The sequence below is a fragment of the Battus philenor genome, unplaced genomic scaffold (assembly GCF_028537555.1).
Source record: "Battus philenor isolate CCGP_79_NKW_IND1 unplaced genomic scaffold, ilBatPhil1.0.hap1 SCAF_7, whole genome shotgun sequence".
NCBI classification, from domain to species: Eukaryota; Metazoa; Arthropoda; class Insecta; order Lepidoptera; family Papilionidae; genus Battus; species Battus philenor.
Window position 1 is genome coordinate 12,738,424 of NW_027181737.1, and position 14,433 is coordinate 12,752,856.

At 34.2% G+C, this 14,433-nt stretch overlaps 1 protein-coding gene across 1 annotated transcript in view; it reads left to right on the forward strand.

The window, feature by feature from the left end:
* The window catches only part of Abcd3 (ATP binding cassette subfamily D member Pmp70), a 34,220-nt gene that overhangs the window by 15,485 nt on the left and 4,302 nt on the right, over positions 1-14,433 (forward strand). Inside the window, exons 5-13 of the mRNA XM_068774782.1 lie at positions 3,085-3,265; positions 4,668-4,737; positions 6,119-6,213; positions 8,611-8,728; positions 9,260-9,357; positions 10,249-10,441; positions 11,282-11,411; positions 12,957-13,131; positions 14,200-14,373. Of these exons, the coding sequence (XP_068630883.1) occupies positions 3,085-3,265; positions 4,668-4,737; positions 6,119-6,213; positions 8,611-8,728; positions 9,260-9,357; positions 10,249-10,441; positions 11,282-11,411; positions 12,957-13,131; positions 14,200-14,373 (1,234 nt within the window). The remainder of the gene's footprint in view (positions 1-3,084; positions 3,266-4,667; positions 4,738-6,118; positions 6,214-8,610; positions 8,729-9,259; positions 9,358-10,248; positions 10,442-11,281; positions 11,412-12,956; positions 13,132-14,199; positions 14,374-14,433) is intronic.

A 14,433-nucleotide genomic window follows, 5' to 3' on the forward strand; every position in this document is an offset into this window, starting at 1 on the left:
CATTTTTTCATTGTTCACATATATTTTAGTGTTATCGTGTTGGCAAATCGCAGAAATTATCAAATTGATTATTGCAGGGTAGACACATATGTTGTAAACTCACGTTAAAAGTAATTTGAGGGTAGGCGAATATTTGTAAGTCAACAAAGTAACAACAGTAAACGACTCAAAAGTTGTCTCGATAGTCAGTTACGTTGCTTCGCTGTTGACGAATATATACGAAGATTCTTTAAAACTGTTTTATATTGGAAGCCTGTAGTTTTATCCATGTAATATTATTATTTCAGAGTTGATGACGTCACGCTTTATAAAACATTTGCAACTATTTCTCTGATATATTTTATTAATTATGAATTTAAAATGTAAAAAGTGTTATACACCTCCTGTTTTTTTTAAAATGATATATATTAATTATGAAATTACGCAGATGTTACTTCGTAACGAGAGGAAAACGGCAAATATCCATTGCATTAGCATGTTAATCAAACAGATAAGTAATTTTCAATACGTTTACGTGTTGGAATAGTATGGTAATTAATAAATAGTTTATGACTTGCTTCATTACCGCAAATGATAATTGAATGCATTTTTGGCATAAATTATTCAATTTAAGAGAATTCTTATTAGTCATCAACTTTTTCTTTTAATCTATTTTATTTTTTACCCTACCCCGCTTCGCAATGTGTTATAGTTGTGGAGTATGAGCAGAAAGAAACTCCACAACATTTTTTTTATTATTTTAACAACACTGATTCACACATACTTTATTAGATATAGTCTGAATAAAATCAAATTAAGCAATCGACGTCAGTGCCAAAGATTGTAGACGTTCTGATATTCGTTTATTGAATAATTAGCATGTTTCGTCAATTTACTTTTAATATGCAGTATAAATTTTATAAATGTTAGTCCATTAAATTTGTACGGAATTTCATTTAAAAATCTGATTCCGTTTATTACAAATGAATAACAGATTTTATGTAGTCGAAACTTTGGTACAACCAGTTTTACACGGTTTATTATAAATACGCGATGGACGTACCCTATTTTTTGGAATTTAATTATAATTATAGTAAACGTACAAAATATTATCATAAATATATTGTGAGACACAGTACGAATATTGATTTCTTAGAACTTTTTGAGAAAATCAAGAGGATTCGCGGCCCGATGCCAGACATAAATTGCATGAAAGACCTTACCTTACCCTTTGCAAAAGAAATATATTTTCAATATCCGCATCTCTACCCCAAAGCATTAATGCCATAATGCTGTGAAAATAAATAAAATACACTAACTTAGCAGTCGATAGACGCCTATTTCAAGGTTGAAGCCTTCGAGAAAGATAGCCTCGACGACGCTATTCAAATAAATTATTAGTCATATATAATCTGTACGCTGATAACAGGTTGACACAAAGGGTTAGAAATTGGACGAGACCACTAGGTACCAGAGCGAGAGGCAGACCTAATGTTATATGGGCTGATCAGATCGTGGCTACGGCATGTCACGGGTGGCTCCAAGTTGCCAAAGATAGAGAAAAATGGAAAGCCTTGGGGGAGGCTTTTACCCTGAGGGGATCCATACAAACTTGTATAAAATTATTAAAACAATTATCTAAAATTTAAAATTACTTATTTAAAGCCATTTGTATGGAATAAAATATAGTTTTATTATTCTTATGTTATCTGTACACTTAAAAGATCTGGTCTCCATAAGCGATATGCATAGATGACCTGTAACATGTATTAGCTGTTGTATATTTATATTAAAACACGTAAACAATATACTCCATTACATCGGTACATAAGACACTAATTGTATGTACATACTTGCTCTTAACCTTTTAACTTGCATGTGTGGATCACAGCTCAATGACTTATTGAAACTGTGTATAAAATTTTATTTATACAATTGGTGAAAGTTTACAACCAATATGTTATGGGTGATGGATTTCGGCCCTAAACACGGTTCATCTATTTAGAATCATGAATGATTAGAATTAAAGTAGAGATGAGGGAGTACTCGCACAAACCGTAATGTTAAAAACTGGACATTGTTTTTTTTATGGCTCACGTTACCAGGACCTGTCGTGGGACAGGATTTGATATTCTTTAATGATTTATTCACTTTGCCTTTTATTTCTGAACTCTTCTATCGTTCTTCGTATGATCTATTATTGAAAAACAAACAAGACACCAATGATATAAGAACCTAAGATTTAAGTTTTAAGAAGCTTAGTAAACACTGCGACATGCACGGACGCTAATGTCTGTGAAATATATATATATATCTATATATATGTGTGTGTGTGTGTGTGTATATATATGTATGTGCGTATATATATATGTATAAATATAGAAATGTGGCCGTGAGCAGACCACATGGTGTACAGAACTGATGTTTTTGACGACCTTGTTATGGTCATCGGCAGACGCTGTATGCAAGTCTCTTCCAACAGGTCCTATTGAAAAACTGCAGAGAGACCTACGTCCAGAAAGAACGTAAGGCCTTAAAAGGCAGCAATATTGCTCCAGAAGTAAAAATCTATATATTATAATTATCAGAGGAACCGGAATATAATATCGTTTCTGTCGATATATTTTACAGAAAAACAAATTGATTTTTTAACTAAATGTCAAAAAGTTGTTGATAATGAAAGTCAATATATTGTTGATTAGAAATAAAACTTCTTAAAAATGTGTGTCGTGTGTTTTTAACGTAAGAAAGCGACATTACTTTCCGGTCTCCCCTAATACATATTTTTTTAACTATTACAACATCTTTTAGGTATTGATACTAAATCATTATAAGCTTTCACAGAAAATGGAAGAAGAATCTACAGAAGTAGAGACTTTGTTTTAAAATATAAATCTTCGTTTAACCATTATATTACGTTTAATGATACCGGTTTTGTAATACTGATGGAGAGATCAATAACTTGAATTTACCGTTCACAGATGTTTTTACCTTATGGCACTTCTTTAAAGAAGGACTTTACTTTATAGATCTATATTTTACATTACCATTTGTTAGAATTATTCATTTTTAATCACGTGGTTATAACGAGAGTTCCTTTTACAGGGGATTCACATACTATCAAGTCACAAATCTGGACAACCGGATATCGAACGCTGATCAACTGCTCACGACCGACATAGACAAGTTCTGCGACACCGTGATCGACCTGTACAGCAATATCAGCAAGCCTCTGCTAGACATCAGCCTATATCTTTACAGACTCACTGTCAACCTGGGGCCATCGGTGAGTGATTCGCCGATACGTTATCCTATTTTGTACACAGGTACCTTTGCATTTGTTAGATCCTTTGTCAGGTTGTCGGAAGGCGCTAGATGGAAGTAGTTTTAAATTACTTCTTTTGGAAGAGGTATGAGGCAGGCCTATGTCCAACAGTGGACGTTTTATGGTTAAAATGATAATGAGTAGGAAAAGGACCAATATTTAGCCACTTCCGCACATGCAGTGGTAGTCGTGCAACAAAGTGCACCGCCCGCCCGCCCGCTGATAAATGCGCATGCGGCAAACAATGCGAATTACACAACTACCACCGTTAAATCACTCAACACGTGTTTCTCCCCTCCACGGGGCATCTTCAGGAGTTATGTTACACCGATTGGTGCCAAACACTTTGTTGCACGACTACCACTGCATGTGCGGAAGTGGCTAAATATTGGTCCTTTTCTTATTCAGGACAGACTTCCGCAAAATAGCGCCTGATCCATTAAATAAAAATAATGATGACTTAATGCCTTTTTATGGGGAATGTTATTTCTGGAAAATTTCAAGTCAGGCAACAGCTGAAGGATCGAAAAAATAAAACAATTTACTCATAATTATTTTTTGTAAGAATAAATTACAAATTAAATTTGTATGTTAATTACGCTGTCCGCTACGAAGTGTGACGCTGGTTTAATATCTATTTCTTATAACAATGCTTCTGGTCAAGTAGAGCTGCAACAGCAGTTAAGAGTCTTGCGTTCCCATGCCTTGAATGTTGGGAACCGTTTGTATGACACGTTAATGTTACGTAAAATTCATTATACGATATGTATGTAACAAGACCTTGCGACTGTGTTGTTTTGAAAAATGAATCTGAGTAAATTATTGTTTTGTTAATAAACATAATAGAATTTTTGAAAATAGTATAAAAAAGAATTGACCTGTGACAAAATGTTGTAATTTTCTTCTAAATTTTAAAATTTTTTTACGTTTCTATTTTCGCAACTATTTTTGGAAGCGTTACGTGCTCTAATATTTTATGTGATGATCTTTTGCAGAAATTACATAAATTAAAGCACTACTAACTATACTTTGTTAGCTAACTTGATAATGAGTGTAGACTGTTGTAAAAATGTAAGTAAGGGCCTATTTGCACATGACAATTTTTGTGTAATCCAATAATTTGTGATTATCTGATTAACTATCAGTTTCTGGGTTTCTTTACGTTAATAACAAATTTCCATTATAAGTTTTTTTTTTTGACACCGATATATACTTACCGATATATACTCGTTACGCAGTTATGGTAAAAAGGAGGTAGATCTGTATAAGCTCCTTTAGCGAGTACAGTAAAGGCAGTAAAGTTTCAAAATCAATTCGATTCTAATACCACTTTGAAAAACTTAAAAATGCTTGCTCTTTCCAGACTCCTGGTATAATGATGGCGTATCTTTTCGTATCTGGCATATTTTTGACGTACCTGCGACGTCCTACTGGTAAGAAATTTTTAAAACTACATTTTTGATTAAACTCATGCTAAGTAAAATAAGATTTAATTATAAATTACTTTAGTAAATTCAATTTCATAATGATCATATCGCTCTTTTAATCATTTGTAACGTACCAGTACAAATTATTTATTTAAAAAAAAAAACTTTGTTTAAAAAAAGTTGACGATAAAATTCCAAATTTAATTTAATGAATAATTGAAAAAAAAAATTAACAATTTATATAAGTTGCAACGCAATTAATATTGTAACTTTTAAAATGTAACTATTTTGACAGTGTAGTAATATACATTTTCTATTGTTGGTATGATAATCTTGTCTGTGTGTAATAATATTAATGAATGCAGGAAAAAATCGGAATGTGCATAAAGTTAGCACGAAAAATGATAAGTAGCAATTGATAAATCTTGTTTATTAAATCAAACTCCTCCCAAAACTCATTCAACGATGTCCCCGCGACACTAACGCCCTCTACTATGAGCGATCTCTCACAACTACATTTTCCATGATTACCTACATTAATAATCACTTTACAAAAATTAATTACAATTTTAATGATTGCTAAATCAAATTAAAATACCCTTTTTGACCTATGTGTTTCATAAAATTTTGATAGTAACTCATTAGTGAGCAACCGTTCGGTTTTAAAAAACACACCTATATAATGTTTCTAAATCATCATTTAAAAAGTTTATTTAAAAAAAAAAACTTGTAAAAACACCATATTACAATGTGAAGAATTAGTAGTTAGGTTTTCAAGTAAGAGTAAAGGTTGTTATTGTATTACTCTGCTATTATATTGTGGACGTTGTCAAAGTAAACACAAAATAACAAGGTGCAAATTTGTTTTGGGCTCATGTCAGAGACGTGGTCGCTTACGATGGGTCTCATAAAAAGGCTCAATGGCATTCGGAAAGCAATTGTCAGATATATGCTCAGAGTTTCGCTGCCAGATCGAATCAGAAATGAGGAGATCTTTAGAACAGCCATGATCACCAATGTAGTTCGAGGAATTGCCCATCTGAAGTGGCTGTGGGTAAGGCACATCGCACGTGCAATCAACGACTATTGGGGCCTAAAGGTTCTCGAGTGGCGATCACGAGCCGGAAGACAGCGTGGGTAGCTCCTCCACTGGGTGTATCAAATACATAATTCAGGTTGCGGGAATTCGCTGATGCGGGCAGCACAAGAACGATATTTTCACAAAAGAATCTTTGGTGAAGGTCGATGTTTAGAGGTGGGCGTTTATCTGCTGAAAAAAGAGGAAGTAGAACGTACTTCAAAACTACTGTTCCGTCGTGATATTTTAACTACAGTTGACATAACCTGACATGCATGTAGCAGTTATCAATTTCACGTTTGTTTTTAGCTCGTATGACCGTTCAAGAGCAAAAATTGGAAGGTGAATTTAGATACGTGAATTCAAGGCTCATAACGAATTCTGAAGAAATTGCCTTTTATCAAGTAAGTATAAAATTCAATTGTCTTACAATCATACAAAGAAACTGTTACAAAACTTATTTCGTTCTCATATTTGAATATAAACGATCCGTGGCTTTGTCGGCAAAAATCTTAACATAGAAGCGCCGGAAATTAAGAACACGATCTCTTTCTCATATTAAATTCAATTTTATTAGTATACAACTTGTGATCAAAATATATGGTGAATGATTTTTTAAACCAAAACATTTGTATTTAGGTCCCTATGAATGAATAGGTTCGATGGTCTTATTTATTTAGATAGTTTGTAGCAAATTTGAATAAGTTGCGACTTGGCCTATCAGCCTCCACAGCTATAAGAGTGAGGTCATTGTACAGAAGCTTATGAACTAGTTTATAGTAATAATGTGGTGACTTTGAAGGCTTTCACCGACCTAATTCAAATTCGACCTAAAAAAATCATTGAAAACGTGCACAGTAGCTAAAACGGTTCGATGAAACAAGTGATTGACGATTCGCGACCTTGCCAAGGAACTAAACAGTCTATGCAAAGTATTTTAACCTATGATTTACAAATAGGACGAACCATGTTAAATTTGTTTCACCAGAAGGAAAATTATGTCAATTTGTTAAGGATTAAAAGGTCGCCTTGATACAGATTCGTACTTTATGGAAAAAGTTATGTCTGCAGATGAATGGTGGGTATATCGCTATGACCTTGAAATAACAATACAGAGTATCCAATGGAAGATGAGTGTTTCTCTTCGTTCTAAGAAGGCAAGTCGGTCAAATTCAAACGTTAGAGTCTACCTCGCTGTTTTCTTTAATAGTAAGTACACGTGACCCAACGACTGTGAACTCCAAATATTTCAAGGGTTTACTACATTTGCGAGATAATATACGGAGAAAGAGACCCGGAAAACGGCCTACGGTTTCTTCTTCCATCACGACAATGCAACTTGCCACACATCGCTACTGATTCGCGAGTTTTTGATAAAATATGACTACCTGTCCACGCCCGCCTTATTTTCCGGATTTAGCGTCATGCGTTTTCTGGCTCTTCTCACAAATAAAAACCGTGTTGAAATTAAACGGTTTTGATATAATTCCCTACATTGAAAGAGCTTCAACAGAGCTATAGAGCCTTCCGAAAGCAGCAGAAGTGCTATTAATTATTGAATAAACGTTGGGATAAGCGCGTCTCTAGCCAAGGAGGGTACTTTGAAGAAGATTAATTTAAATTTGATATAAACTTAATACTTTGTTGCTAATTAAATTAGTTACCGTATTTCTTGACATCACCACGTAAATTATGCTACATAAAAACTTATTGTGCAATTTTCTAACAATGTATCATTTTAAGATCAGATACGGCAAGTACATTACAAACCATTAAAATGTAAATTTACAAAACTTGAAGAAATACCCTAGAAATCTAGTTTAAAAACGTGACGTCATTATAAGATTACCGCTTTATGTTGAATGTTTCCGACTTCAAGGATATTGAATATTTTAAAATTTATATTTCTCACCAGCAAATTAACAATATGATTGTTCAAACATGGGCTTGCTATATTCGATTGGTGCAGTACGATGTTAGCTTTTCTGGTTTTTACAGCACCTTTAGACTGGGCACGCGAGTTTGTTTCGCTACACCGAAAGTCAATTGACTGTCCGTACGAAGGGTCTCGTCGATGTCCTTTATATAAAAAGCAATCTCTTGCTCTTTGAGTTCAAGCTACGAGAGAAATCTTCGATCACCAAATAATCTTTTTTTTAATATGTTATTCTTACAAAGCCGACTTGATTCTTCTTTCCCTGTCCAAAGCATTATACATTAGAATAACTTTTTCTCCAAATTAGTCTCTTATCATTATGTTAAATATAGAAGGTTCGAGAAGTATTTGCGTAATCACTTAATGTACATTATATAACCTATATGTGTGTAATTTGTTCATATATTGTATTCTCCTCTTAAAGTATGTGTTCATATATAATAATGTAATAGGTATTGTTTAGAATAAAAACTTTAACTGTCTGTCTTGATTCTAGCTATAGTTAAATAAATTTGGTTTATCCACTCCAAGAGTCCACATACGATTTTATAATTAACTACCAAACTATGTAAATTTATTTCTATGTAAATTCAAGAAATTTATTAAATATAGACTATGCCAGGAGGCATATTTCTGTACTTTAGACTATGTTCAGGATAAAGATCTAAAATAATAAATTGTTAGTGGCGCGTTATTAACCAAGTAAAACTTATGTTTATATTACGATTACAAATGATTATTATGATCTCATATAACAAAACTATTCTGGCAATACCATTCAGGGTTGACACAAACAAACGTCAACACAAAGTAAACAGTGTGAATTCCACAGTGGTTCCTTTCGTGATTTATGATTTACTTCTAGGGCAATCGACGTGAACAGTTGACTATACTGGCGAGTTTCTACAAGCTAACGCGTCATTTACGTAATTTCCTGAACTTCCGTGTATGCATGGGCTTCGTGGATAACATCATCGCCAAGTGTGAGTACATACCTTTATTATTTGTATGACGTCATCGCGTTCGAATCGGATTTACGATGAATGAACATAAAGATATTTACGAGTGCTACATAAAACGATCCTGCGTGTTTTAGTAAAAAATGTTAAAGTACTTTATAGTAATGCAACTTGACGGCCTAAGCGTTACTATATTTTTTATTTATACTATAGTATTAGGTTGCCAAGAAAGTATTTGCTGGGTTTTAGTATGACATAAAACTTAATTTTTTTCTGTACTAAAATTACTTCAATAGTTCAAAGTGATCACTACAGGGTGATTAAAAAAGATTTAAAATATTTAAAGCTTTTTTTGCTGACAAATGTGGTTTAATTTCACACTTTTTACATCTATAATCAAGTGCCCTATGTTTTTTTTTATTATTTTAATTACTTTTACTACGTATTTACAGTATCTTTTGAAACTGTATATATTCATGAAGTTTCATAAACTATTTGAAGAAAGTCAGTCTTAGTTTGTTTAAATTTTAATCGTACATTTTTTTTATTTTACAGACGTGGCTATAATTGTCGGATTTTACGCGGTGTCGCGTCCGTTCTTCATCAAGGACCACAATCTATTGGCCACGAGCACTGAAAATGAAAGATTTAAGGTTATTACATCTTCTTATAATCTGTAAGGTCTCTATAAATTGGAACATCTACCTGGGAAGATGTCTTAATTTTACTTAACCATATGCATAGCTTATTTTAGAATTTTTAGATCCGTAATATACTAATAAAAGAACATCTAGAGGTCTACAGTCCAATAATGTTCGTTTTTCGTCGCTTTAAAGCAGGATTTTGTTATTTACGATAGCTCTGTTTAATTGTTTTATACCTGTTATTATCCACACAGGATCATTTAAAATGTCTACATATGTACGTTATGAGAAGAAGCCCAAAAGAGTATATTTATATAAACTAGAATCAGACTGAACTCCTCTTTAAAACAACACAACACGCCCTTATCTGATAAGAGCCCATCACAAATTCATACAGAATTTCCTGTTTAATTTTGGTATTCTTAACACTGTGGTCAGAGCAATTAATTGTTTATGTCAATTACATAGAAGGTAAGATATAGGTTGAGCTGAACTTGATATCCTATCCGATCGGCACCGGATAAAGAGAGGAGGAGAGGGCGTAGTGGGGGGTCAGCCCAGCGAGTGCCTTGGCGCCGATACAAAAATTAATTTCACACAAAAATTATCTAAAATCTTGTATGTCACAGATACGCAACAGGAATAGTATGGCTTATTAAATGCGCCCGTTATTCTATTTCATATGTTGCAACACTTGCAAGTGAATAAAAATTGGATTTTTTTCTTTAATTTTTCGATAATTTTGACTTCTATTTTAAATAGCAGTAAATTTGCATTTTCTTTGAAATGGTGCCAAATTTTATTTTGCTCCTTGAAAATACTAGTATCGGCCCCGCTATTATATCATGGAATGCATGATTTTTGTGTTATATGATTTTTACAATTTATATTCTTCCCCAGCACTACTACACGTACGGACGTATGTTGGTCAAAATGGCGGAAGGCATCGGCAGACTGGTGCTGTCTGGTAGGGAGCTCAGCAAACTCGCTGGTCTCACTGCTAGAGTGACGCAGTTGAAGGACGTTCTAGAAGATATCAACGGTGGCAATTATAAGAGGACCATGGTGGATCGGAATCAGCAAAATGGCGGCGGTAAGTTACTGTCAAAAAATATTAACTTTTTTTCTTTAATAAAATTCTTATTAAATGTATAACATTATTATCTTTGATAGTCCGAACTATTTTTCGAAATTTGAATTTTTGGCATTTCGCAATTGCGTATTCAAGCATTTAAAACACGCAAAAGAACGATTTTTTATACTATATTTATTGAAATTATTTAAACAAAAGTACAAGTTATTTGTATTGAAGTTATATAAAATGGCACACGTATATGACAGCACTTAAGATAATACTTAAGATGCCGGTTAATTAATAAGGATCGGTATTTGGATTTCGCTAATTTTTTGATACCGATATAGGTCATATAAATTTAAATATTGAAATAATTCGACAATCATTGGGAGCCAAAAATACAGAGTCGCATGTGGCTCGCGAACCGCAGTTTGGCCACCCCTGATATATACTATGACGTTTTTTAATAACAGAATTCTTCTTAACACTGTATTTTCACTTTCAATGTTATTCTTGGTGCATCTTATCTGCAACTCTTACCAGCATTTTCTGTCTTTTTTTAATTCGTTCGCTCCTATGTAGAGAGGGACAGGGTCTTTTCATTGTGACAATTTTCCTTCACAATATCTCACACTCTCTTGCCTCTCTTGTATCCTTATACACATCACCTTCTTTCCTTCTCTTTCGCTCCTAAAATAATACAGTAAATTAGTTCTTCATATCACATTACAGTTTTATCAGTTGTTTTTTTCCTCCTTTTTATCTATCATCTTAATTTTTTTATTATTTTTCATTAGATGCATTTCCCATGTCTTCTAGATGATGATGATGAGAATTTTTAGAGTGTGATTGTTCCAGGTCCCGCCCAGGTCTTGAAGCCCGGCGCTGGACGCATTATATACAAGGACAAGATCATTCGTTTCGACAAGGTACCTCTAGTGACACCAAATGGTGATGTTCTCATCAAGGAGCTCACCTTTGAAGTAAAGTAAGTTTTCCCATCTAGTGATAACGGTTTTGTAAAGTTCCCACTGCTGGGACACAAGTTTCCTTCGAAAGTTAAGTGGATTGTTTATAGGTGTGAAAACTTTGATTCGGTGAATATGTACTCTCATTTACTGTCAGTTAATGTGTCATATATCCAATCGAAAAATCGATGGTTTTTGAAATAGAAGTAAGCATGTTCTGAATTCGAACCACTTTGTATTAAAATTAATTATTGTTTACTTTCTGTCCCTGTATTTTGTACAGCCAGAAGTTACTGGCCTTATGCATTCCAATACAGTTTCAGATTGATCACTTTATGCATTGTGATTGGTTACAGGTGTAATACCTTAGCTGATTTCGCAGCAAAAATCTAAGTAGCATGCAATAAATAATAACCAACCACCCTGTATATTACAAATGTTAGATCCTGGGATATGTTGGTTTGCTTAATGTCTTCTTTTATCATATATGGCCATAACATGTAACTGAACCTAAGAATTGAGATTCGAACCTTTATACTTGAGATCGTATGTCACAGGTTTTTTCTAATAAGATACCACTGCTCAGGACTACTTTCACAATTGATGCTGAAATGCAGTATTAAGTATGAAAAGGACCAATATATAGCTACTTCCGCCATGCAGCAGTAGTCGTGCAATAAAGTGCAGTACTTAGGTGCTTAGAGTGCACTCTGTGTTCGGCACTAATCTGTGTAACATTACTCCTGAGGATGTCCCGTGGAGGGGTGAAATACGTGTTGAGTTATTTAACGGTGGTAGTTATGTTATTCGCATTGTTTGCCGCATGTGCATTTATTAGCGGACTGGCGGGCCGTGCACTTTATTGCACGACTACTACTGCATAGCGGAAGTGGCTATATATTGGTCCTTTTCTTACTTAGAATGGACCACCGTAAAATAACGCCTGAATCCATTAGATGTGCAGTATTATTTAGTTGTGCTTTGTTTGATTTATTTGTGAAGGTTTCCATAGAATGTTTATTAAGTCAGCTTATCATGTACAAAACCTTGTCTTCCTCTCTCGCGGGGCCCGCACAGCCTTATGGGAGTGTATATTTTTATAAAATCTATTTTAAATTATTTTTAGTATGCCCAAGTTTTATACAAATAACAGCTGTAGTTGTGTTCTTAAGAATGCGCCTTGCTGGTTGGATTTCGTAAAATCCGCTTCTTAGCTAATATCTACTTGACAAAAAGAATGTTTTTCTAAATTTCAAGTCCCATAACCTTATGGTTCTAGAGATATCATGATGAGTCGGTACATAGATAGAAACCTTCTTATATATAGACAGATAGATTAATATTGAGGTTGCAAGCCATACCGTTACGTGAGGCTTGTTTAACAAAGAGTAAGAAATGGATATAAAATTATTGTTTAGCATAGGATGTTCACCCAAAAGGTCGTTCGAAGACGTTGGATGCAGGCCACTTCCAACCAGTGTTACGGGCAATGTATGCGGGAGGGGCCTATGTGCAGCTGTGAATGTACGGTTGAAATGATAATGATTGTACGTAAAATGTTCCAGGTCCGGTATCAACGTTCTTGTTTGCGGGCCAAACGGATGCGGTAAGTCGTCCATGTTCCGGATGCTGGGAGAACTGTGGCCAATCTTCGGTGGAACATTAACCAAGCCGCCTCGGGGCAAGCTGTTCTACGTACCTCAGAGACCATATATGACCTTGGGCACCTTCCGCGACCAGGTATGAACTTTTATCTTTTAGATATTTTATTATCTTTCATTTATTCAACATTGGAACTTTTAACAAGACCTTATTGATCGTCTACTTTTTTTAAAATCTTTTTTTAATTTTGACTACTATGCATTGCAAGGTGTTATAGTTGTAAAGGAGAAGCAGGAAGAAACTCCACAACAATAAACCTTTTAAAAAAAGTTTAACAATACTATTTTATGTACATAGACTTCATTTAAGAAATAGCGCCGAAATGAAAACAAAATAGTCAAGCGACTTTTTTGTCAAGGATTCTTTTCAGTTAATTATTGAATAATATGGCTTTATTTAGAAATTTCTTTTAATAGAAGCGTTTTGAATATAATTATTGATAGGTTAATGATGTTTTGCGGATTTTTATTAAAAAATAGAAGTCTGTTCATCAGAAATGAATATTCGCAGTAGAAACCCTCCACTAACCCATGTATTGATTGTAGATGTCTTTTAAAATAGTCACTCTAAGAGGTTACGAAAAAAGGTAGCTATTTTCAGTATCGTACCTGTATATTATTGATCGCACCGAAATATGTTATATGATATATTTTTTCTTTGAAAATGTGAGAGGTTTATAATAAAAAAGCACAGAGATACACAGCTAGTCAGGTATGCTCGCTGCATCGCAGCAACACGAGACCACTTCGCGTTATTGCGCTTCCCGGGTTCGCATTAAGTGGAAGATGAAGGATCCCACCCTTAACGTCCGTGAACCCAATGCCCTTTTAGTCGCCTCTCAGAACAGATAGGGGATATCTCAGTCCTTTTCTAATCAACCTAAGCTAAAACGTTGGGACCCAAACCTAACCTGGCCTCAAAAAACGGAGGTCATGAAAAAAAACCTAACCTTAAATAGATTAAATATAAAAACACAGAAGGTCATCATATAATAATTAATAAAAAAAAACTTTAGAAGTACACTGTTGCTGTACAACCTCTCACATATCATATTTTATGTCAGGGTAATCAAGATAAACAAATCAATACATTCATTCATTTTAAGCTATTAATCTTATAAGTGATCACCGTATTTAATTTTTCCAGGTCATATATCCCCAAACTCGCGAGGAAATGATACGTCGCGGTAGAACTGATGAAGAGTTAAATCGGTACCTGGAAATAGTGCAGCTGTCGTACTTGACGAATAGAGAGGACGGTTGGGACGCTGTGGAAGATTGGATGGACGTGCTGTCCGGAGGAGAGAAGCAGCGGATAGCCGTGAGTGGTCTATTTAACTTATTAAAAGCCTTCATTTTTCTCCATAATTACCGAATGGTG